The sequence below is a fragment of the Pipra filicauda genome, unplaced genomic scaffold (assembly GCF_003945595.2).
Source record: "Pipra filicauda isolate LSUMZ 115617 unplaced genomic scaffold, ASM394559v2 scaffold10_size6260569_pilon, whole genome shotgun sequence".
NCBI lineage: Eukaryota > Metazoa > Chordata > Aves > Passeriformes > Pipridae > Pipra > Pipra filicauda.
The window spans coordinates 3,386,071-3,409,383 of record NW_024103541.1 but is presented as its reverse complement, the minus strand read 5'-3'; the positions used below and the strand labels follow the sequence as shown (position 1 = coordinate 3,409,383).

Genomic DNA, 23,313 nt, shown 5'->3' with positions numbered 1-23,313 from the left:
GCCTGGGGCTGCCGGAAACCTGGCACCTGCCCAGCCGTCTCCTCTTGGTAGCTTTGTTTTTGTCCTGAAATGATAGAGGAAATTCTCACTGAGGGAGAAGGTCAAAATTCTGTTTTCTAAGTGGGAGTAAACCTTTTTTTATTTCTTATGGAAAGGAAACTCTGAGCCTGGAGAAATCCTTCATCTGTTACAGGGACCATCTTCTCTTGCAGGGTGCCAGTGGCTGGTGCTCTGGGCCTGAGCTCAGCCTCTTCCCTCCAGTGCTTTGGACATCTCTGGTCCTCTCTCCCCTGCTTCCCTCCACTGATGCACACATTGGACTTGCGTGGGTCTTACATTACCCTCAAGGTCCTTTTCCCCCCATCCCTTCATGTTCCAGCTCTCTTTTCTTCTGCCTAGCATGCTGTCTTCTCTCCCTCATCCTGCAAGGTGTGAAGCAGAAGAGAACAGGGACTACTTTCTTCCTGCCCTCACTAAGAGGGCAGAAAAGAAAAAACTAAAAAAAACCCTAAGAACAAATCCTTCCCCCAAATCTCAGCATACCTGAGAGATGGAATGGCTCATGTGGGGCTGTGCCCAGACAAAGGACTGAGTTTGGACCAAAGAGAGAAAATGGGACACTGGTTTAAAAAGCACTTTCCTAAACTAAATTCAGGCAGGTCTTGGATGTGTTTCATGTTGCAACTGTCGGTTGCCCTCCGTGGTGGCTGTGGTGCTGTCAGAAGACATCGTTGTGTAACAGTGCAAATCACAATTAGGTTAACAGAATGACCATAGAGGGTAATAAGAAAAGTTGGCATTTGTGTATGAACATAGGAAGAGCCCATGCAAGGTCATACTGAGGTCTGGCATGGTGTCCTGTTTTCTGCCATGCCCCAGACAAGATGCTCTGGGAAAGAAGACAGGAGAGCATATCAGTGTGGCAGCTGATTTCTACAGGATAATTTGGGGCAGAGCAGTATCCTGAGATTTATTGGCACATGCAACATTGAGCCCAGAGGTGATGGATGGTCCCAATTGCCACCCCATGAACAGCTTCTCTGTTATAGCAGAGAGATGGGAATTTTTTCCTTTCTTTCCTGAAGGACTATTTAGATTCACTCAGCCAAAACTCATTTATTTCCTGTCCATTTCCAAAAGTGTTGGCTCTTTGCTGGCCTGTGAACCCTGGTTTGTCATCACATGTACTGGCAAGAGGTCTGAATTAGCACTTTTCCTTAATCTGACCTCATTGGTGAGGGCTGTAGACAAGGGGGAGACAGATGGAGCTGGAAGCTGGCTTTGGAAAATAAGAATATTTGTACAAAAAGCTCCATTTTGAAAAACTTTGTCATTTTTGGACACCACTTGTATAAAAATCAGTTCCAGCCATTGGAAGAATTAAACAAAACAACATCATTCCAAATTAATACTTGTAAACTTCATTTTGTTGTGACTTAAAAAGTCTGTGCATGTAGTAGGGTGGAGAGATGAGAAGCAGAAGAAAGGGAGTAGGAGCATACCAAAACCTCACTGATGGAAAACGCTTTTCACTTCAAAAAGTTTTGCAAAGAAAGAGATTGTTCATTTATTTTTTCCCATGGATTGTTTCTGGCTGATACTTATGAAGGGATGCTTTTTGTTTGGCACATTCTCCTAGGAGGGAAAATATATTTTTCTGACCAACTGGGTGAAAAGAAGAAAGCAGGACAGAGTTAATGCAGTTTTACACCTTCTCTGTGCTGTACAACAGACATCGTAGGACAACTGCTGGTGGAGAATCAGGCTTTGCACTTCACTAAGGGGCTGGTTTATGGGGAGGAGGAAGTGCAGATGTGCACACAAAGCTCTGACCTTCACCTCAGAGATGCTCCATCTGGGGTTGAGAATGTTTTCTTCTTTTTTTCTCTTGTGCATCCATATATTTTCAGTACTGGTTGCTATGGTTATCACACTTATCCTAGTGTGTAGGCAGCCCCCCATGAGTCTAGTTGTGTTCATCAGAAGCCTTTTGGGCTGGTTAAGTCAAACTCAAATGTCAATGTGTTTGCAGGGGTGATTTTTTTTCATATAGGTGCAGAGATGTCCTAGCCACCATCTGGAAACATCAGGAGAAGAGACTAAAGCAGAAGAAACCCACCTGTCTTTGGGAACCTGATGGTTTGCTTTCCTGTTGTGTTTCTAGAGTATTCGGTCCAAGGTGGAGCTCACGGTCTGGGACAGCCCTGAAGACATTGGCTTGACCTTCACTGCCACCTGCCAGGATGGGTTGTCCTATCCTGGGCTCAGGAAGTGTGGGGATCTCAAAATTGGAGATACGGTGAGTCTGCCTTTATGTCTGTTCCCTGGAGAGGTTTTTTCACCTATTTCACTCTGTCAATGAGTGGTCCTGGGCAATAAAATATAGTTTTGCTCATTTTCCTCTGCTCTTCTCATGCTGTGCCACGGTGATATAAAAAACCCAGAGAGTGTGTTTCTTCTAGAAATAGTTCTGGGTGGTGTAGATCAGCCTAAGGTCATCTGTGAGGAAAGAGGGAATACAGGTGTCTTGTCTACAGCACTGAGGTAAAGGTCTTAAACAGGCAGGAGAACACAGTAGTCAAGAACAGTTTTTTTTCCTGTAATCCCAGATATTCACATCACACTCTCAGCTGTGAAATTTTTATTTCCATGGTCTACTGATCTTTTCCCAGTCCATTAAATATTTCAGGTTTCATTGTTATTGTTTGAGAATCCTGCCTTGTATCAGAAATAGCACTGCCAGCAGGATGAGGGCAGTGATCCACCCTCTGTGCTTGGCACTGATGAGTTACCTCAAATCCTGTGTTCGATTTTGGGCCCCTCACTTCAAGAAAGACACTGAGGAGCTGGAGTGTGTCCAGAGAAGGGCAGCAAAGCTGGTGAAGGGGCTGGAACACAGGTCTGATAAGGAAGGGCTGAGGGAGCTGGGTGTGTTTAGTCTGGGAAAAAGGAGGCTTGGGGACCCTTATTGCTTTCTACGAGAAAGAAGGGTCTAGTGAGGTGAGTGGCAGTCTCTTCTCCCAGGTAAAAGTGACAGGACAGGAGGAAATGACCTCAAATTACACCAGGGGAAGTTTAGATTGGATATTAGGAAAAATTTCTTCATCAAAGGGGTTGTCAAGCATTGGAACAGGCTGCCCAGGGAAGGAGTGGAGGCACCATCCCTGGAGGTGTTTAAAAGATGTGTAGATGTGGCACTTAGGGACATGGTTAGTGGTGGGCTCAGCAGTGCTTGATTAGTGATTGGGCTCAGTGATCTTAAGGGTCTTTTCCAACCTAAATGATTCCATGCTTCTGTGGTTCTAATCTAAACCTGTCTTTCCTGTGTCAGTGAGTGAAGGGATCATGGCTAACTTTGGAGGTACTGCAAGAAAAGGCAGAGGGTGTTCAGAAAGGCAGCAACCCTCCTCTCGTGTGTTCAGTTCCTAGGGTGTTGGATGGCAGAACAGACTAAAATTATCATTTCCTCCTTAATGTTAACAGTATACATGGCATAATCCATCCTGTGCTTTTTAAAAAGCAAAAAAGCTAAACTTTGCATGTTTAAATTGAGTATTGAAGCAGATAAACAGGTTGCTGGGCTGCAGGGCTAGGGCAGGAGGGCTCAGACCAGTGGGGAACCTCCTCCCTTTCTCCAGACTTTTGCTGTCTGAGGCCATGGGCGTGGGTTTGTTAGCAGCCTGATTGCCTTATTTGAGAAGAGTGACTCTGCAAACATACCAGAGCTCTCAGTGCTGAGGCATATAAAAATAGTTTGAAAGAGTCAACAGTAGCAGAAGTTCTACCCCGCCAAATAAGAATCATGTGAAGTGTTAAAAAGGGAGGTAACCCTGCTTTTTTAGCTGACTTTACTGTATCTTGGATGGGTGGGTAAAAGTGATCCCTGTAGCGCTTTGTTCCCATGGCAAAGCCTGAGCCCCCAAGGAAGCAAAGGTAATCCCGAGCTCCTGGCTTTGGCAGGAGCAGGGGCATTGCTCCAGCCACTGCAATTTGTGCTATAGAGAGGTCTGGCAGTGAGCGCAGCAGGGAGCTGGCACTAGTACCACTCTTGTTTTAGGTGCACCCTGAGTATAGAGGTGCTTGCACAGGGAGATGTGCCACAGGATTGTGGGGGTCGTGTCCCTCCTTCCCGTATTGTTCAGCTGCTTTCTGCCCCAGTGCTTCCACATGGATCAAGATTTGACTCCTGCTAAGAAAGTTTTCCCAAAGAGGATAATGCTGGCACCGGACCCTAATCTGCTGGGGTTTAGTCTTGGGGCTGTGGGTGTCAGTGGGTGAAAGGGAGCAGGATTACCCTGATCCCTTTAGCTTGCTTTCTGATCTCCTTCTCCTCTGTAATTTGAGCTCCTATCTTAATTGCTTCAGGCCTTGGGAAGGAGGGGGATGTCAAGGAAGGTTTCCTGGGGGTGCAGCTCTCCCACTGGAGGTGGCTGCTCTGCCATCCTTTGTACATCACCCCTTGATATGTGGGACAGTGCAGACAGTGAGAACTTGAGGTGACCCCCAACTATCTCCAGAGAGAAATAATTCCCTCCTGAATTATGAGACCCAAGGAAAGGGTCTCATTTCCTTGGAATAAGGTTAATCCTCTTTGCTACGAGGCAGCTCTGGGCAGTGCTGGCTGGCCCCATCAAACAACAGGATAAATCAGGGACCAAACGAGCAGCCATTGTATGGCCTTGGTTTTCTCCAGGAGAAAATCCCTGACACTGGATTGTAGCCACATACGAGTAGGGGGTTGATGTATAACCATATAATGATGTGTAACTCTTCTGAAGTCAGTCTTGATAGAAGCATCTGTTAAAAATGGCCTGTTGAAAAAAAATGGCATGCTGAAAGCTTGGGATTTTGTGGCTGGTGCACATCTCCATGTGCAAATCGGGAGTCCCATAAAACCTTCTGAATCCATGATCTTGTAGGCCCTTGTGCTGTGCTGGTTAGATATTTGATAGTGTTTGTTCTGACAGAGTTTATTATTTTTAACAGCGTGGAAACTGGGCTATTTGCTAGAGTTTTGCCCTGTTTCTTTTTGGAAATAGGTGGGTTCCTTCCCATCTCACAGAAAGCAAGGGTTCCTGATGGGGAAAATTGCTGTAAATGGCTGACAGTAAAGAGTTTTAAAACGCTGAGGTTGTCCAACCCCTCATGGCAGATGCTGGTGCATTGAGCTGCAGGTGCTCTTGCTGGATGTGCAATTGTTAGGGGGCTTTTTGCACACCTGGGAATGAAGCTCAATGCGCTGAGTTGGCCCCGCTCCATGGAATTGCTCCATGGATTTTCCTCAGGACATCTGCTGTTTCCTTCCTGGGACACCCTTGACGGCTGCTTTGGGGCCGTGCCCCTTAACCTACATCTCAACCTGCCCTCCAGGTTTCCTTCGAGGTGGCCGTGGAGGCGCGGAGCTGCCCTGCCGAGGACACCTCGCACACCTTCACCATCAAGCCCGCTGGCTTTCGGGACACGCTGGAGGTGGCCGTGACCTACAACTGCCGCTGTGGCTGCACCGGCCGCGCCGCGCCCGCCAGCGGCAAGTGCAGCGGCAACGGGACCTACGCCTGTGGGCTGTGCGAGTGCGACCCCGGCTACCTGGGGGCCAGGTGCGAGTGCGAGGAGGGGGCCAGCGGGGACATGCACCACGCCATGTGCCGGGAGGCGGAGGGCAAACCCCTGTGCAGCGGGAGAGGGGAGTGCAGCTGCAACCAGTGCCTGTGCTACGAGAGCGAGTTCGGAAACATCTACGGGCCCTTCTGCGAGTGCGACGACTTCTCCTGCGCCAGGTACAAGGGAGTCCTCTGCTCAGGTAGGAGCCTTTCCTCCCTCGTGCCCTCCACATCGTGGCAGTGGGGAAACCACCCTGAAGTGGGGAAGGCTGCTGGGCTGGGCTGTGCACAGTGTGTGAGGGGCTGCGCCTGCCCCACCTGCCCAAATCTGCCCTGTTTCTGGAGAAATCTGTGCTCTCTTAGTTTTCCTTATGGGAAAAAGGAGGGAGAGGTTTAAGTGCATCCAAAGTAAAGAACAAAAATTGCATTATCCCCATCAGAATTGGGTTTGCAGGTGTCGGAGTGAAAGGCTCCCTGCAGGCTTGTCTGCTGCCTGGGTCCCACGGAGATGAGCAGAGTCTTGGCTTTGATGTTATTTTGATGTAACTATGCAAATCTCTTGCACACTAACATATATCCTTAGGAAAGAGTAAACTAGCACAGGCTTCAGAATCCTCTGAAGCTTTTTGGTGTTTTCATAGGCTGGATTTTTTCTATGTGAGCCATCCTTCCCTACCTAGGCAGAAACAATCTTTTTTTAAAGATGAAGCATTTGGAGTAATCCCCTGGTGCATCGCAAGTGAAAAGAAAGGTTGTGTTTCCGGCTGTTACTTATTAAAGAAAAGCTGTGTTAAAGATTCCTAAAGGTATTTTATGTATAGATTTTTCTTCCCACTAGGAAAACAAGTCATTCATTGGGAAAGATGTAGCCAATCAGCTTTGCTTAAACAAAGGCAGAGGAGTTATTTAGCTGTGTTTGCTAAAATGGTTTTAAAACCTCATCAGTCCAAGGTCACGTAATTTACCTTGAATGTAATTGCCTGGATTAGCCCCCAGACATAATTCCCCCAGTTCGATCTGGGCAAAGGGTTTTTTAAACTTTGCCTGCTTTCAAGCAAGTAAAATATTTCCTTAGCTGAAAATCCTGGACAGAATTTCTGAAACAAGTGTAAACTTGGAAAAAAATAGCTATTTTTCACGTTTTCTCCAGGGAATTGGCAGGGTTTTTCCCTGCTGTTTTATCTTACCCTGCACGTTTCAGAGCTGGGCAGTAAGTGATGGGGCACCCTTTGGTTGCAAGTTTCTGGCTGCTTGAGACAATCGTGTTGTTATAGAGGTAGAGAATGTTTGTGCTGATTTTCCTGTAACCTGTTTTGTCACTGCTGAAGATAAGGCGGGTGATACTCTGGGTTTTGGAATTGCCCTGGAGCTCCCTGCTGCAGAGCAGTGAGAAAGGCCAGTACCACCTCCCACAGTGACTGCCCAGACTGGGAGGGCTGGGGCTCTCCCTGCTGATGCAGGAGCAGAAATAGGGGTGAGCAAGCAGGAAAAAGGTATTTGAAAGTAGATGAGGGAAAAAATAAACTCAGCTGTGAAGTAATTAAGAGCAGTACTGCCTGGGGGTTCTCCAAAGAACCATATTGCTTTGATAGCATCATCCCATCCAAAAGGAGTATATTTAAGGGCAGCAGTGCTATAAAGAGAGGTTGGAGGTTACTGGTGTAGCAGTTGCTGCAAGAGAAGGACACCCCTCTGCTCAAATTTCCTTTTCAGCAGGAGAGCCAGAGCTCTGCCGCTCCACAGGAAAGCAAATTGCGTTTCTTCTGCTGCACCTGTTTGATTCTGTCCCTGTGGAGGGTGTCTGGTGCTGGGAAGAGCAGCATAGCTGTTTTCGGATCTGCCAAAGTTTTTAAAAGTCATTTAAAAGTTATTTTTATAGCTATGAAAGAAAACAAAAGGGTAGGCTGAGGCCAAGCAGCCTCTTTGCTCCAGGAATGGGATGGAGTCTGGCATGGCTGCGTGGGCTGGTTCTCCCTATGCCTCCTGGTATTTCTATTGCTCTTGGTTTGTTGGCTTCATTGTTTGGGTTTTTTTTTTTATTCCAGCAGTTACGATGCTAAATCTGAGCTGTAGCAAGCACTGGGCCAGTGACATAACATTTTGAGGTGGTTTTGTCAGGCCAAGAGGCTCGGGATTTCACCAGCCTACCAAGAGTGTCTGAGCTTGTGTGGGGAGGGCTGTGTCCAAAGCTGCCCCTGACAAACAGACCCTCTGCTACACAAACATCCCTGGGCAGTTCTAGCAGATGCAAACTCTCTCCTTCCTACAAATGAGGCCTTCTTGAAAAAGACTGTGTGTTTAGCTCAGCACTGAGCTGTGTAGACTTGGTAGCCAGAAGGGTTTAGGTGATGCCTTGGGGGCAGGATGACTTCCAGGGCAGTTGCATGGGGTGTCCAGTTCCTTCCAGGGAGCAAAGTGCCACTCTGCCCTCACTGGGCACAATGGCTGTCCCTGAGAGGCTCTGGCATCCCAGTACCCAGTACAGGCTGAATCCCACTGCAAGGGGAGACCAGCGGGTTTTAGCTAATGCACAAACCAAAAAAAGCAGCACGTAGGGAGCTGTCATTTTGCTGCAGATCGCTGTTGTCTCTGTCCTTGCTAGGGAGTTCCTTGGCTTCCACCCATGAGGGGAACTCATCACTGTTGTCAAGGGCTTTATTTATACTCTATGAATCCTCTGGTAGCATAGAAGGCACTTAATGCCTCTCAGTGCCTTACTGATGACTGTATTTTGAACAGCGTTTTCACCCCAATGGAACCCAACCTCAGGTTTAGCACACACGGGCTGTGGTGTCCCCCATCAAATGCATTTACACCTGCCCAGGTTGTTGAATGAGATGATATCATGAACCTCTGAGTGCCTATCCCAGACTGAGCCAGTAGGAAAGCAGCCAGTCCAACCTGACCCAAGAGGAGGGGGAGGACCAGGAGGAAAACACATTTTTCAAGCTGAGAGGTAAAAATCCGCTCATGCAAACTGCTTTGCACATATGTGGCTGTGTTTTTTGCTCATCTCAGCTCAGGCCCCATTGCCAACCAGCCTGGGCATTTCTTCCTTTTGTGATCTGTAGCAAAGCTGTCCCCATCGAGTCGCTGCCATGGCACAGGGATAGGTGGCATATTATGCTCAAGCATCCTCTACTCCCAGCAAAAGCCACAGCGGAGCAGGGTTGAAATGGTCTGAAATGAACTTGTTTCTTGTCTCTTGGTATTGGGCCTTTGGCCAGCGAAACTGTTTTCATCCATGGGTCCATTTATAAATATTGGCACCTCATTTTGTCGGCATTTTAGAGGAGAGGTGCCTGCAGACAGTGCTGCCTGTGGCTCCTGTCCTTTTGTAGCCCCCCCCCCCCCCCATGAAGCGGAGGAGCAGATTTTGGGTGGGAGATAATCTAGAGAAGAAACAAGAATTTAATTCCTGTTAGTGGGAGGTTTAACGTGGCTTCTGCATCTGTGAGGCAGGTGGGAAAAGGAGTCATTTATAACATGTTGTAACTGTTGATTCAAGTTGCATCCAGCTCTTAGTCAATGCCATTTAGTCACCAAAAAGTGGCATTTGTTCTGCTGCTTCCCGAGTCCAGTTAACAGCTCCAGAGTAGCTGTTTCAAACCATTAATCTGGCTTTTGGAAGGGCTGTGGGGGACATCTTGCACAAGTGCTTTGTTCTTCCAAAAGAAGTGCAACTAGTTGTCTGCAGCACCATGCTCTGACGAAGTAGGCAGTCGCTTCCCAAATCCAAGAATCCTTTGTTCCCAGTTTTAATCTGGATGGAGAAGTTGCCTTTTTGCATTGAAACCTTCACCACATCGCTCTGGCCTCTTTGCTCTGAAATGTGGGTGGCTGTGGGAGAGGGTTTGAAAACCTTCCTGCCTGCAGCTGGGCTGGGGAAGGGGCAGCTGGCTGCACAACCCAGAGGCTTTTGAACCCCTTGGCTGCCTGCCAGGCAGCTTGACAAAGAAGGAAACATCTCTGCGCTAATTGCATTCCTGAAGGTGCCATAAAACTAGGTGGCAAGAGGGAGGAGAGGCCCCACTGAGGGCATCACACATTTGCCTCTAATGAAGAGAGACTGGCTTGCCAGAGGCCGAGCTTCATTAGCTTCACTGCCCCAGACCTATCTTTTCTTGAATGGGGGGATGCAGAGTAATATGGCATCGTGGTGTCTCTAGAGAAATTTCCCCTCACCCATCACCACCATTCCCTGGCTCCCTGTGTGGTTGTCCTGTGCTCTTCAGCCCAGGACTCTGGTTGTGTGCAGGCACATTGCTAATGAGGTGTAAGTGAAGAGCACTCACCACGCTGCAGCCATTCCTCCCCCTAAAACACAAATGATTTGTCTGGAAAATCCATACTGCCTGAGCAACACAGCAACTGCTGACGTTGGCGCAGCTTTGGGATCAGATCTTTTGGGATTTGTCTTCTTCTTTTTTTTAGAATTAGACAATAAATCAGATTTATAAATGCTGTGCACCTGTAAATCAAGCCCTGGAAAGTCTCTCTAGCTTGTAAGCTGCTGTGAGCATCTTAACTGGTTCAGGTGACTAAAGATTGTGGCTGGCTAAAGAACAGCACGATCGTGATGCCTCGGAGCAGAGGAGGTGGAGAATGGCCTCACTTGCCGGCACAGGGCTTCCAGTGACACAAAAAACTCAGCTCAGCAATGAAGTGTCAAATCTGCAGGTACATGCAAGTGCCAGAATCACTTCTGCGATGGGATGTGAGAAGGGACAGCTCATTGGAAAGTGACTGCTTATTTTGCAGAGAGTAATCAAGCTGACATGCAATGCGACTCCAGCTGCCCTCCAGAAACCACTTCAAAAACTGCTGAGGATGTACAAGTCCTCAGTATTTACTTCTGAATGCTTCCTCTCTTGGTTTTAGTAAATGGGGAAGCTCAGGGAGTTTTAGCCTTTACTAAAGCCCAGGGAGATAAGGCTATTCTGTTTGTTCTAACATAGCCTCAAGTTAGAAATCTCACTTATGCTTTTGCAATTTGTTTTTGGTGTTCCCTGTCCTGAGCACCAGAATGGCATTTAACAGTGCTGTGTTTGAGGGCATCTGGTGGGACACTGGCTCTGGTGCCAGTGCCCCAGTTTCTGGTCCTGCATTACAGCCCCGAGCTTTGAGAGTTACACTTGAGTTTGATGGTACTGCTGGTATCTCCACCCTGGAGTTTCAGGGCGGGTCTGTTACTGTACAAATCACTATGCTCATGGACATATCTTAGTGAAATAGACTTTATTCCACACACACCTTTGTATTTATTATTCACCTACCCAGTGGTAGTGCCTGGACAGAAGATGCTGGTGTGCATGTGAAAGCTCAGGTGGGAGAATAAAGGTGATCCACATCTTTCAGATGCACACCAGCATTTTTTTTTTGGTCTTAATTGTCTTCACTCCTAATATGTAAGCTTTTACCAGAAGAAGAAATGGGTAGTTGATTTATTAATTTCTGAGGTGCAGGTGGTGGGTTGAGTGTGGTTTGGGGAGGAAGGGAAGATTCTTTTGTGCCCACTGTCTGTGGCTGTGCCGTGGTTGGGGTGGCATGAAGCAAATGTACCCCTGCCAGAAGGGAAGAGGTTGGCCTGTGGCAGAAGGAAGATAGGGAACAGAGCCTAAACCACATCTGCAGTGTTTCCTTTTAAGTTATGTCAAGTCTTGTTATCTTTAGGCTTTTGATTTGGGTCTTTTTTTTTATTTAGTTTGTGTAAAAAGGTGGAATCTGAGCACTGCTTAGTAAAAAAAGGACCTGAAGGGGAGAGATAAAATGACCATATAAATATGGAAGTTAAAAATAATCTTTTGGCAGTTGCTAAGTGCTAGTGCAGCTGTGAGCCATGCAGCTGCAGGGACATGCAGCTCTGTCGCTGGGGCAGCTGCCTCACAGATCAATCCCTCTCTGCTTCTCGTGTGGGTGGAGGATGGGGAACACACATCTACCGCCATATTTGAGGCTTATTTTGGTGACAGAGTCAGCTCGGGTCACTGAGCTGCAGCCTCACAGTACCAGTTGCTTTGTAATAGTCCCAGTCATTAGCAGCAGGTTGGGGGCTCAGGGGGCCTGTCAGTGGCTGCAGCTGTGTGTGCTGTCAGGGCTGCAGGGCAGGGGAGAGCAGGTTGGGGTGAACAGAACCAGGTAAAGTCCTCTGAGCCAAAATCCTTTTCCATTAGAGTGGATTATAGGATTTTGAATGTCCCTTTTCCTCACCGAAGAGCAGGGTAGGGGACAAGGAGCTAAAAACCAGCTGAGTCTGGGCTATAAAACACAAAAGTATGTAGATGTGGTCACGCTGTGTGGGCACAGGGTGCCCATTACTCCTTAGCAGCCAGCAAACTTGGCTTCAGGTATCTTGAGGTCTCCTCTCTACAGAGCCACTGCATAGCCCAGGGGCCCTTATGGCCACAATAAATAACAAGACAATGGCGCTGTGGTAACATCTCTCTCTTAAGATGTGATCAAGACTCAGTCAGACTGCATGTTTATCCTAGAGCTTCCTAAAAACCTTTCTTCTTGCTGCATTCCCATTTGTCCTTTGCTTTTGTCACCTGCAGAAGCTGCTCAGCTAAAGGCCCTGTCCCAAATGTGGATAAAACAAAAATAATCCACCTGAATAAGAAGGAAAAATAAATCTCTCACTTGCTGTGTCCCATAGCTGTGAGGAACTGAGGCCAGACCACCTGCGCCTGGGTGAGCATCCCCTCTCCAGCTTACATCCCCCCTCCAGCTGTGAAACATTTTGGCTCCCATAAGAATAGATTGCAAACATTTAGTAAGAAATTAATCAAATGAGGCACCTCTGTTGTCCTCTTCCTTTTTTGGGGTTAAACTGTGAAGCTGGGCATATTCCACTTACTCTGATCACATGGATTAGTGTAAAGAAATGGAAGGTTTAGATCAGCTCCATTTACTTCCGTCCTGTGGTTCAGCCTAAAACATGTAAGGTCCAGGTCAGCAGGGGCAGGCAGGGCTGAGGACTGTGATGGAGATTACCTGGAGGAGCAGTCACCTGAATCCACCTTCATCCCACTGAAACCGATGCTGCTTTCGCCCTGCTTATGAGATCTTTTCTGATATCAGCTGTTGGTATTCCTGCATTCCTGCTTGACCTCCTGCAGAGCATGGGGCTGCCATGCTGTTGCAACATTTTGGGCAGACAGCACTTGATTGCTTAAGCAGTGATTTGGAAAACATTTCTGCAGGTGAGAAAGGAACTGTGGAAGTGCCTGCTGCTGCCAACACATGTGGGATGTTGGCTTTTAGGTCTTGTCCCGGTGACAAGAGCTGGTGTCTGAGCCCTGAGGTGATCCCAGGCTGCTTTGCACGATGCCTTCCCGAAAGGGTGGGTCTGGCCATGCTTTGCCAGACCGCAGTGAGCTCTGAGAGCAACACTTGAAACCTCTCAGACTTTAGTGTGGAGTGTCACTGAGAAACTCTCCACTCTTTACACAGTGTGAAGAGGAGGAGAAATGACAGAGACATGTATGGGACGTGCCTGCCCACTACGGGCAGCCTGTAGTGCCCCACTGTACCCTGCACCAGAGAGGCACCTTCTGTGCTGGGAAGCAGGGATGTCCAGCCCCAGGCTCCCAGATAATTTGAAAGGGTGGAGAGAGATTCCACCCTTGAGCTGTGTGAGTGGCTGGCTGGCAGTGGCATTCTTCTGTAGCAGTATTTGACTTTTCCTTGCAAGCAAAGGTTTCCTGAGCATCAAATGCACGGTGTCCCATGGTGTTCTGGTTGCGCTCATCTGCAGGAGCTGTGGCTCATAGCCCTGATGTAGAGAGGGGCTGAGAGCCATGTGGGAGGTGTTTTGCGTTCCAAATTTTGTCTTCATGAAGTTTGGCACGCAAAATCCTCAGTGGCCTTTTGGATGTTAATGGGGCTGACTCAGTGCATGTGTTTCCTCACATCTCCAGTCCGTGGGAGGCTCCTGAAAACTCCCTGCCACTTCCTCCTACGGTATCATTTCCATCCTTCCCCAATCTCTCTCTTCTTCTTCTCCAAATTTATTTTTTCCCCTTTAACCTGGTTTCTGTTCTCTTTCCAATTTAATCCTGAGTCATGCGCCGCTGCCCTCCAAGAGCGTGAAGCTGCCCATCCTGCTCTGTGCCGGTTTAAAAGGCTGAACATCCCAGAGTTCAAATGGCCTCTGGGCTGGGGCAAACAGCACGGGGTGACCCTCATCTGCTTGCTGTGACCTGTGAAAGCATGGCCAGTGATTGTAGCTGCAGTGTAAAAATGCCTGGTCCCTCCTCTAATTGTGCTGCTAATGACCTCCCGTGCTGTGTTTCAGGTCAGAGGCTGCCCATTAGTGCAGTGGATGGTTCTTAGCAGAATGCTCTGTGCTCGATGTATATGCTCCTTTGCATTTCTTTCACAGTAAATAAATGCACTATTAGGTATTGTACCACTAGGCATTGTTGCCTATTAAATAATATTGATTATATAGGAGTTGGACTCTGTGGTCCTTCTGGGTCGCTTGCAACTTGAGATGTTTTATGATCTTTGCATGGATTTCTTACAGGAACACAAATGATACTTCCATTTGTGTTTGTGCTTAGTGCTGTGTTTATTCCTCACCTTCCTTGGTGTTCCTGGCAGCAGGCATACCCTGTCTGCCCCACCTTGCTCACACCAGGGGTTTGTGTTCGTCTTTCACAATGAAACAGCAACTGAGTTGGACTTTCTCTCCCCAGTGTATTGAGTACTGCTCACTAGAGTTTCCATTCCTGGCACGAAAGGGCAAAGCTGCCCTTTCTTACCCCTCCTTTCTCCCTGCCTGGGCTCTCACTGCTGTCCAAGTCTTGCAGTTCTTCTCAAATCTGGCAACAGCTCCTTGAGGACCAACCCACACAGAGCGCTGCTGTTCCTGCCTCTTTTCACTGTGGTTTCTCCTTGTCCTTGAGCGGACCTTTTGCAAGCGTTAATGAATGCTAATGAGGCATTAAATGCCCGGGCAGAATTAAAGAATACAGAAGTGACGTCTTTATGGGAGCCAGAGCCCCGTCTCTGGGTCTCTGCTCTTAAAGTGGTACAGCATGTGGGTTGCAATCGGAGGTGTCATCTGATGGTGCATGCAGGTACCCAAACCCCCTGTCCTGCTGCAGCTGCCCCCTCCCACAGCCAGGAGCCCCATAGAAAGCTCCAAAAAAACCCCCACCAAGATGAACTCAGAAAATAAAGCCCACTCACTCCCCAAAGAGAGAAGATGGTGTTAGAACAAACTCCCTTTAAATGGTCTTCTGGCCAGTGTCTCACTGAGTTTGGCATTTGAATGTGGTCCATCTGATGAAAGTAATCAACAGAAATGCACATTTGGAAATGAATGTTGCATTTGGAGTTTAGAGGCAGATGAAAGCCTCCCACCAGCAGGTGAGTGAAATTCTGTGTCTGCATTTCTTGTTCACATGCAATGAAAACCTGTGAATTTTGCTCAGTTTGGTTTAAAAAACTGACTTTAAATAATCGACCTGAAAGGGAAATGCAGTGCAGGCTGTGGGTTCATTCTTTCTCCTTTTTTTTGGTCTTATTTTTAGTGATATTCTAACTTCTTCCAGGTACTTTGGGAAGGGAAAAATCTGTTCCAAAACCATAGACCTTTGGTGAACTTGCATCACAGATTATGTGTTTGCATCCGAACACAGAACTGGGCAAGGCTCCCATGGCACTGAATTTTGCAGAGGAAGAATATCTCTCTGCTCCAGAGCCCACTCCTCTCAACAAGGTCCAGCTGAAAGGACATTCAGCCCACTTGGGCTTCAGCAGGATGGGAATTAGTCTGCTTTTCATTTGAGGGATGGACCTGAACCATAGATTTTGGCTCTGGAGTTCAGGGATTTGGGATCATGCAGCTTTGTTTTGGAGTCAGGTTTTATTTTAAGAACATATCTGAAGGATTTTTGTGCAGTAGGAGCTGGTAGGAGTCTGCTCAGGCATCAGGGAAGATGAAGCTTGTCCTTCGTGGGAGCACCATACCTCAGTGGAAGGGTTGCAGAGCTATAGGTTTTCTCAAGACCTTTGTCTGCCTTTCAGTGAAGTGCATGGTTACCATATGTCCCCTGATGTTTCTAAATCTTCCAGAGCCTTCACAGTGACTAAAGCTGAAGGCTAAGTGCAGAGTTGTATAAGCAGACCTGGGCAGAGATGGGCGAAGAAGTATGTAAGTGGTGGAGAAGTTCCTGTTTCTGGACCCAGGGGTGTTGGTGGTATCTGGGCAGGGTTGGGAGAGCCAAGTGGAAAATGCTTTTCTTGTCAAGCACCTTTATTTGTCAGACTTTTTGGGGAGAAAGGAAACAAATGGAGAGAGTTGCATCCAGAGGGGTTTCGTGAGCAAGTCTCATCTGTTAGGGGGCTGGAGAGCTGCCTGGAGAGAGGAGCGCTGCTGTGGGAGAGGTGTTGGTGCATCCCATGGTAGACCCAATAAACACCTGCATGTGAAGAGATCAAGGTCGATAGAAAAGGACAGTGGCACTTCTTGAGTGAGGGGTTTGGAGGGAAACACAGGAGGGGGAAAACCCCGGAGGATTCCCACACACCCCCATCTTCTGATCCGGCTTAAGGAATGATGTGAATTGTTAGCAGTTCCTGCAGTGCCTTCTATGTCAGCTACTTAAGGGGTGACAAAGTCAAGGATGAGCATGTGCCTAATGTGGTGGGATGGTATTTGGGCCTATGGCTCAAAGGAAACACCCATCCCAATTGTCCCCAGTCAGGATGAAGTGCTTGTGTCTCTGGGAGGATCTGACTGCAGCCTTTGCCCCATATCTTTCCCTGCATTGGTAGCAGAGTTGGCAGCAGGACCTAAAAGCTCCAATTCCCAGCTCTGGGTCTCCATCCAAAAGGCCACGTGTGGCAGGCTTGGCTGAGGCACTAACGTAAGCAGAAGTCAAGAGATTTGTGAAGTGCTGAGTTTACTTGAAGAAAAAAAAAAGGAAGGCTTTATTTTAAGAAATGCAGCTTTAGATCTCTTTCAGGAAATGAGTCCTTGCTGCCCATTTTGGCTTTCTGGTGGATCATCAGCCATATCTTGTGGTTGCATTTCACCTCCGCTTCTGCAACAGAGAGAAGGAAAATGAGGAAAGGCTGGCCAGGGCTGCCACAGGAAATCCGCCTGCCTCGGATTGCTTTCAGCTGCCTTCATGAGACAGCAGTTTCCAAAACCTTGTCTTCCCTGTCCAGTTCTGATTTAACCCAGAAATTCCCAAGTGAATGAGAAATTGGCATACTGAGCTGGGGTTTTTTTTTTTGCAATGGCAGTGCTGCACCGTGATTGCTGTCAGTAATGTCGAGCTGGTGATGGGGCTTCTGGTACCCATGGCTAAATTAGCAACTCAAGCCTGTATTTATTCCTTAACCTTTGGTTTCATTAGTCTGCATCTCCGATGCTATTTTTGATGACTGGTGAGCTCAACCAGCACTAGGATTGAAATAAAGGCTTATTTAAAGCCTTGGCAGTTCTTGGTCAAACCCATATGCTTCAGGATATAAATATCCATTGCAATTGAAAGATGCACAGATCCATGGTGTCTGGTGTAAATAACATTCAGAAAAACACTGTTTACTTATTGCTGACCTCTTAGTGTTTGTTTTGTTGCTTCAGTACTGCGTTGTGGATAAATGTGTGGGCAGGCTCTCTTCTGGTGTGAATGGAGGCAGTCAGAGGATGAATTTCAGATTACACAGAAACCTTGGTCCCTTGACATTTGTCTGTCTGTGTTTACATAGTAGCCTGGCTTTCACAAGGAGGTTGTTATACCCAGCAGGCTCCAGGGATTGGGGATGCTCTGGCCAACCGGCCACCCTTGACTCCACTGCCAGACTGTCATGACCCAGGGAATGGATCCTAAATCCATCCTCACTGTCTAAAATATCCTGAGCTCTCCCAACTCCCTAGTGGTGCCGACTGTCTGGCAGAGCCATGGACCTGAGCTGTGCCATGGGCAGACTGCCTCACCTCGCCTTGCCTGGCCTCTTGATGTGCAGTGCTGGCTGCTTTGAGTCATGGAAAGAGATTAGTAGGATGATTTATTTGCCTAAGCAGGCACTGTGTCTTACCATAGCCCTTTCCCAAATGGAAAGGTCTGTGTTTTCCAAGTGTCCAAAGCCTCTTCTGCTGCCCTTCTTCCTCCCACTCAAAATGGGCTGTTCATAGAGCCTCTCCCACAAATTTTGAGCACTTCTGCTGAGAGATTGGCTGATCTGGTACAAAACTGATGCTCAAGCAGTGCTCTGCATCAATAGGGTTTGACTTCTTCTCTCATAAGCAGATTTTTTTGATGAATCCACCCCTCAGAAGTACAAACAAATGTTGGCTTCTGCATTGGGACTCTCAAGCTGCTGGGCACAGCAGCCAGGGCTTCTTAAAGGGATGGCACCGGGGAATCTGGAAATTGTTTGCCATAACTTATTTCTCTTAATTGTTTTTCCTTTGGGGCTTTTCCTATTTCAAACTAGTTGTTCAAGTAACCAAAAATGACAACAGCACAGCCCTTTGGAGTTCCTGACCCAAAGTCTGTGTGTGAGCACAGAGGCAAAAAAAATAATTGGTTTGATTAAATGGGAAGAAAATACAGTATGATCTTTCCCCTCCAAGTGCTCAGAAACCAAGAAACTGGCTTAAAAATCACGAGGATTTCTTTTTGTTGTGTGGTAGGCACATTGGTTTAATTTTCTAGAAGGTTTGAAAAAAAAGTGTTGAAGGGGGCTTGTTTTCAAACATTTTTGCCCTCTCCATAAAAGCTGGGATGATATTTTTTCTTTCAAAAGAAAGCTGGTATTTTTGCATAACTTTGTGGTCCCCAGAAGTAGGAAGCTTTAGGAAAACCACATTCTATTCTATCAAAATCCCTAGTGAGAGAGCTTTTAGTGCATTGAGTTTCAGACCTCTTGGTACAATTCCTAAAAGGCGGACAGTTATCATGGAGGGCAGACGGGCTGTCCTGCTCAGCAGGGTCACAGCCTGCTCTCAGGAAGCCTGGGATGAAATCAGGGTCAGAGGCTGGAAGCTTCTGCCAGAAGCTGCTATCCCCGTTCGACAATGATCCTGCTTTGGGACCAGAGCAAGACACAGTGCTGGTGTGGGAATGCCAGCCCGGGTTTTTGTGGTGCCAGGGTGAGGGCAGGGAGGATTTGGCCTATAGCTGTCATCCTGGTGAGCAGCTGAGGGGGGAAGGCAGAGGCAGCTGGGGTGAAATGAGGATGGTTGGATGTCCTGCCAAAAGCTGCCTGAGTGACAGTGAGAGGTGCAGCCCAGCTGGGGCACAGCAGTGGGATGGGGATGTGTTTCAGGGCAGAGAGAGAGAGGGAAGCATCGGTTGGGCTGTGGGTCTCAGTCCACCTTGGTGGCCTCGCAGGGAAGAGGATGCCTCTGAGGAGCAATGCACCCCATGGCTCCTGCCCTGATGGATCCCAGAGTAGTCAAACTTAGTGTGGGGACTGCTTTTCTCCGACAAAAGCATTGCTTTCCTCTGCTACACCCTCCCAGCATGCTTCTGCAGCCTCCCTGATATGTGTTCTGTGTTAGCCCCCTAATAAGAGCTGCCTGGAAAGTATGTTATCAAATTCAAAGGGAACATGTAATTTCCCGTCTTTTAAACTTCTAAGCTTGTCTCATTTCAAGGGTGGGAACAGAAGAAAATATCTCTTGTTATGTTTGAGGAACATAATGAATGTTTGCTTCACAAACCGACTTTAATAGAGAATGTGCAATCTCAGAGTTGAAGGGGGTTAAAGTCCAGGGTGATGTCCTGCACCATGAGACTGCTGCCGGTGCAGAGGTGTCTTGAAACACACCCTCCTTGAAAACGGATTGTCATCTTGGAAATGAAACTGGGAAGTAAAGCAGAGGTTTTTCCTGGCCATGGTGGTGTAAGGCTTCCTGCAGACATGATCTTAGATGGCACAGAGACTGCTTGACCACATCAGCACTGTGTGTGACCAGAAATGTGCAGCACATTTTCCTGCAAAATGTGAGTACTGGGTAGGACTCCTCAAACCTCAGCTCTGAGTCACCATCACTGTAAGACTCAGTGCCACATTACCCCGAGACTCCTCTCAGATAGTGTCCTCAGTAAGAGGACAGAGTGGATTCCCATCTCCAGTGCTCCAGCTGGACGTTGGAAAGTGGGCTGACTCTTGTTGTGTCCATATGAGAAATAAATGTTTCCCACTCATTGAGTTTCAGGCTGTGTGGGAGATGAATGGCACCAGAAATGGAGCTCATGGTGCTTGCAGGAGTGGCCACTCTTTCAAACTGATGTAGGCAGAGAAGATTGTAACATCTTTGCCATTACAGGTCAAGATGGAAAATTCCCACTCTTGGCATATTTGCCATGGTGAGCTTCAGCCAGTGATTTCTTGCATAGTGAGCCAGTGTGGCCAAGGCAGGAAACACATGTCAACATGTTTCTAAATTTTAAGGTCACACCCCACGCTTAGTCACCCTCATACAAAACAGCTTTTTCTTCATCCCCTTCAATAAACAAAACCGCTTCCTTTAAGATGCTGTTTCTTAAGTTTTCCGATCACAGTGGTTTAATAGGATGCATTATTTGGAAATGGCCGTTTCCCATCCAACAGTCATTCCAGGCTCCATCTCCAGCCTGCCAGGGGCTGGAAGGGATGTGCAGTCTCTCTAACCTTCTATGGCCTGGCACTGATGCCTTTAAAAACTGAATCATTTTATGGTCCAGAGATGGATTACCAATGCATTCACATCTTGTGCTGGGTTCTGTGGTGTCCTAGGAGAACTGAGCTAAGGCTGATGATACAGGGGCTCTGCCCCTCTGTCCAGTAGCAGGGGGTGGCTCCCACCCAGGTCAGGACTGTGGGGTGATATGAATGCCATTGGCTTGCTTCTCTTGTCCCTCACAGCTCAAATTCAAGCCTTAACACATTTACAATATGCCATGTACATGAATTCCCGATGCCAGTTGCTTTGGATTCTTTGAAATAGTGCCCATTTAAGAAAACCATGATTTATAGCTAATTTGGACACATGCATTGCCATGGAGGCACCAAACCTGCTGTGTATGAGACCAATCACCTGAATTAATTGTGAATGAAAGCCAGACACCCCATTTGGTTTGCCTGTGAAGTGGAGGTCGTGAGGGTCCCAGTCCTGCAGCTGTACCCTGAACAGCAGCAGTTGTGGACATAGCCGTGCCCATGGGCTCTAACCCAAAGCTTTGTAGGGAGGGGGCAAACCAAACCTGCCTGTACATCTATGTCTGGGGAAAGGGTAAGGCTGTCGCCGTGAAGGCAAACAGAGCAAGGGATTTTAATCTCCATCAGATGTAGGCAGGGAAGGAGATCACCTCTAGAGATCTTGTAAACATAATCTCCTCTGTCTGGTGATGTTTGAATTTTCAGGCTGGATCCAAAGCAAATGGTGGGAGTGCAAAAGAGGCTGTAGGAGGGCAACTTGTGATGTTCTGGGACATATGAGATGCCTAGTAAAACAGAAGGCGCTCCTGTGACTTTTGGCAAGGGATATAGCTTGACAGTCCACAGCCTCTCTCATAATCTTGGCGCAATGAGGGAGGCAGGGAGATCAGTGGTTTTGTGTCGATGAAAGGAGTGCGTATATAATTTATCATGTCTGGGGTGCTTCAGGCTGTTTCCAGTGGGAAAGCTGAGCTGTAATGAGGTTGCTGATGAGCCTCATATACAAACCCTTCAACTCTATGAACTGTGCCTTCAAAGGCATCCCTTCTCCTAGGGACTGACCAAGGAGGATTTCAAGCAGCCTCTCCAGCAAGCTGATGGATGCCTCTCTGAAAGCAACTGCTTGGCAGCCAGCCACTGCTCTTACTGTCACTGAAAGCCTTGGAGCCTATTGACTTTCTCAGCCCATTGCTAAACCCTGTAGCTGCAAGGGGATGTTTCAGTAGAGGAGTGCCTTCACTCGGTTGGTTTCTTCATCCATCTGTGCTGTGAGCAGCCCTGAGCTACTCCCTGAGGGGGTTCAACTAGTCCCAGCAACCTTCATGTTTCTGGCTGGGACACAAAGGTCCTATTTGGACACAGAAGACAGTGCTTGTTGATTTAATTTTTTTTTCAAGGTTTTTGTGAGAACTTCTTAAGTAAAACTGTTAGGAAAGAAGGGTAGGAAAGACTTTATGAAGTGGGCAACCTGCTAGGCTTTTTGCTGCTAAACTCTGTGTTCAAAACCAGCAAGGAAGCACTACTCCATTTCCATCTTCATATCTCTTGATGTAGACAGAGAAAGAAGAGATTAATTCATACGAAAGTAGGAAGGGAGAGGTGCCCATTTGTCTTGAGTAACTGTAGAGGGAAGCTGGGAGATCAGTGACTAGGTATTTTTTGCTGCTAAATGTAGATATTAATTTGATATCTAGGTGTTTCCCATCACCATATGTTTGTTGCTCTGCCAAATAAGGTCTCTCTGGCAGCTCTTCCTGCTGGGCTGCTGACCCCTCCTGCATAAGGGCAGCCACAGCACCCATCGCTGGCCCTGAATGCTGCTGATGCCTCTCCCCTGCTCTTGCTTTCAGGTCATGGAGAGTGTCACTGTGGGGAGTGCAAGTGCCACGCTGGTTACATTGGGGACAACTGCAACTGCTCCACCGAGATGGACAGCTGTGTTTCCAGTGATGGCCAGATGTGCAGTGGCAGGGGTGCCTGCATCTGTGGGAGGTGTCAGTGCACCGAGCCAGGGGCTTTTGGAGAGACGTGTGAGAAGTGTCCCACCTGCCCAGGTGTCTGTAGCACTAAAAGGTACTCACGGGCATTTCAGGAGGGTCTTCTTGCGGGTGGGAAGGGCAGCTCTTTGTATCTTGGGATGCTTTTCAGCTACGGAATTACTCCTGTTTTGTTAAACAGGGGAGATCTGCCCAGGCAAGCCTTTTACTGCTAGGAGCCCATGCCAAGCAACCTGAAAGTATCCCAGGTAGAGCAGCAACAAGTGTTGCTGCTCCAGTCCTCACGGAGGTTCATCCCTATTCATTTCCAGTGCTGTCCCACTCTTCGGGAAAGGTTGGCAACTACAGTTTTGCTGCACTCTGAGCTGCAAACGTCTGGGTCCAGAGAACTGTGAGCTGCAGAGGAGGGGAGGATGGGGCCTCACAGCAATGGAGGTGGCCTGGGCATCAGCCTCAGACTAGTACAGAGCAGTGCTGCCTGCCTTGATCTCAGGCAGGATTTTGCAGTAGCTGACATGCAGCTCCAGACATCCAAAGGGCAAAAATGCCCCAAACCTCCCAGTTGTTTTACACCTTAATCGAATCCACCTCTAGAATAAATCCATCCTTGAGATGGAGGCTTGGCCCTGAAGTTGCTCTTTCCTTGTGGTTCAGATGTGCAGCCTCAAGACCAGCACTCTGGGAGTCCCTTTCCAAGGGCTGAATCTCTGTGTTCATACAGTTTCTTGTGGGTGCTTAATCTTCCCCTCTATGTGTGTTCCTGCAGGGACTGCATTGAATGCAAGCTGTTTAACTCAGGAAGACTGGCTGATAACCAAACCTGCCAAAAGCACTGCAAGGATGAGATCATCACCACTGTGGATGTTCTCGGTAAGTTGGCAGCGGCAGGACTGCAGGCAGTGGGAGCCAGTGACTGTGGCATTGAGCTCCTCTTAACCAGACCAAGACACATCTGTAAAGAAACCCTCAGGGAATACCTAGTATTTAGAAATGTATATGTGCAGGTAGTATGTATATGTGTATACGTGGTATGTGTTGCACTCTCTCTG

General features: G+C 47.8%; 1 protein-coding gene across 1 annotated transcript in view; it reads left to right on the top strand.

The window, feature by feature from the left end:
- The window catches only part of ITGB5 (integrin subunit beta 5), a 59,472-nt gene that overhangs the window by 30,488 nt on the left and 5,671 nt on the right, over positions 1-23,313 (top strand). Inside the window, exons 9-12 of the mRNA XM_027723603.2 lie at positions 2,165-2,299; positions 5,371-5,800; positions 22,118-22,340; positions 23,031-23,134. Coding sequence (XP_027579404.1) covers positions 2,165-2,299; positions 5,371-5,800; positions 22,118-22,340; positions 23,031-23,134 — 892 coding nt within the window. The remainder of the gene's footprint in view (positions 1-2,164; positions 2,300-5,370; positions 5,801-22,117; positions 22,341-23,030; positions 23,135-23,313) is intronic.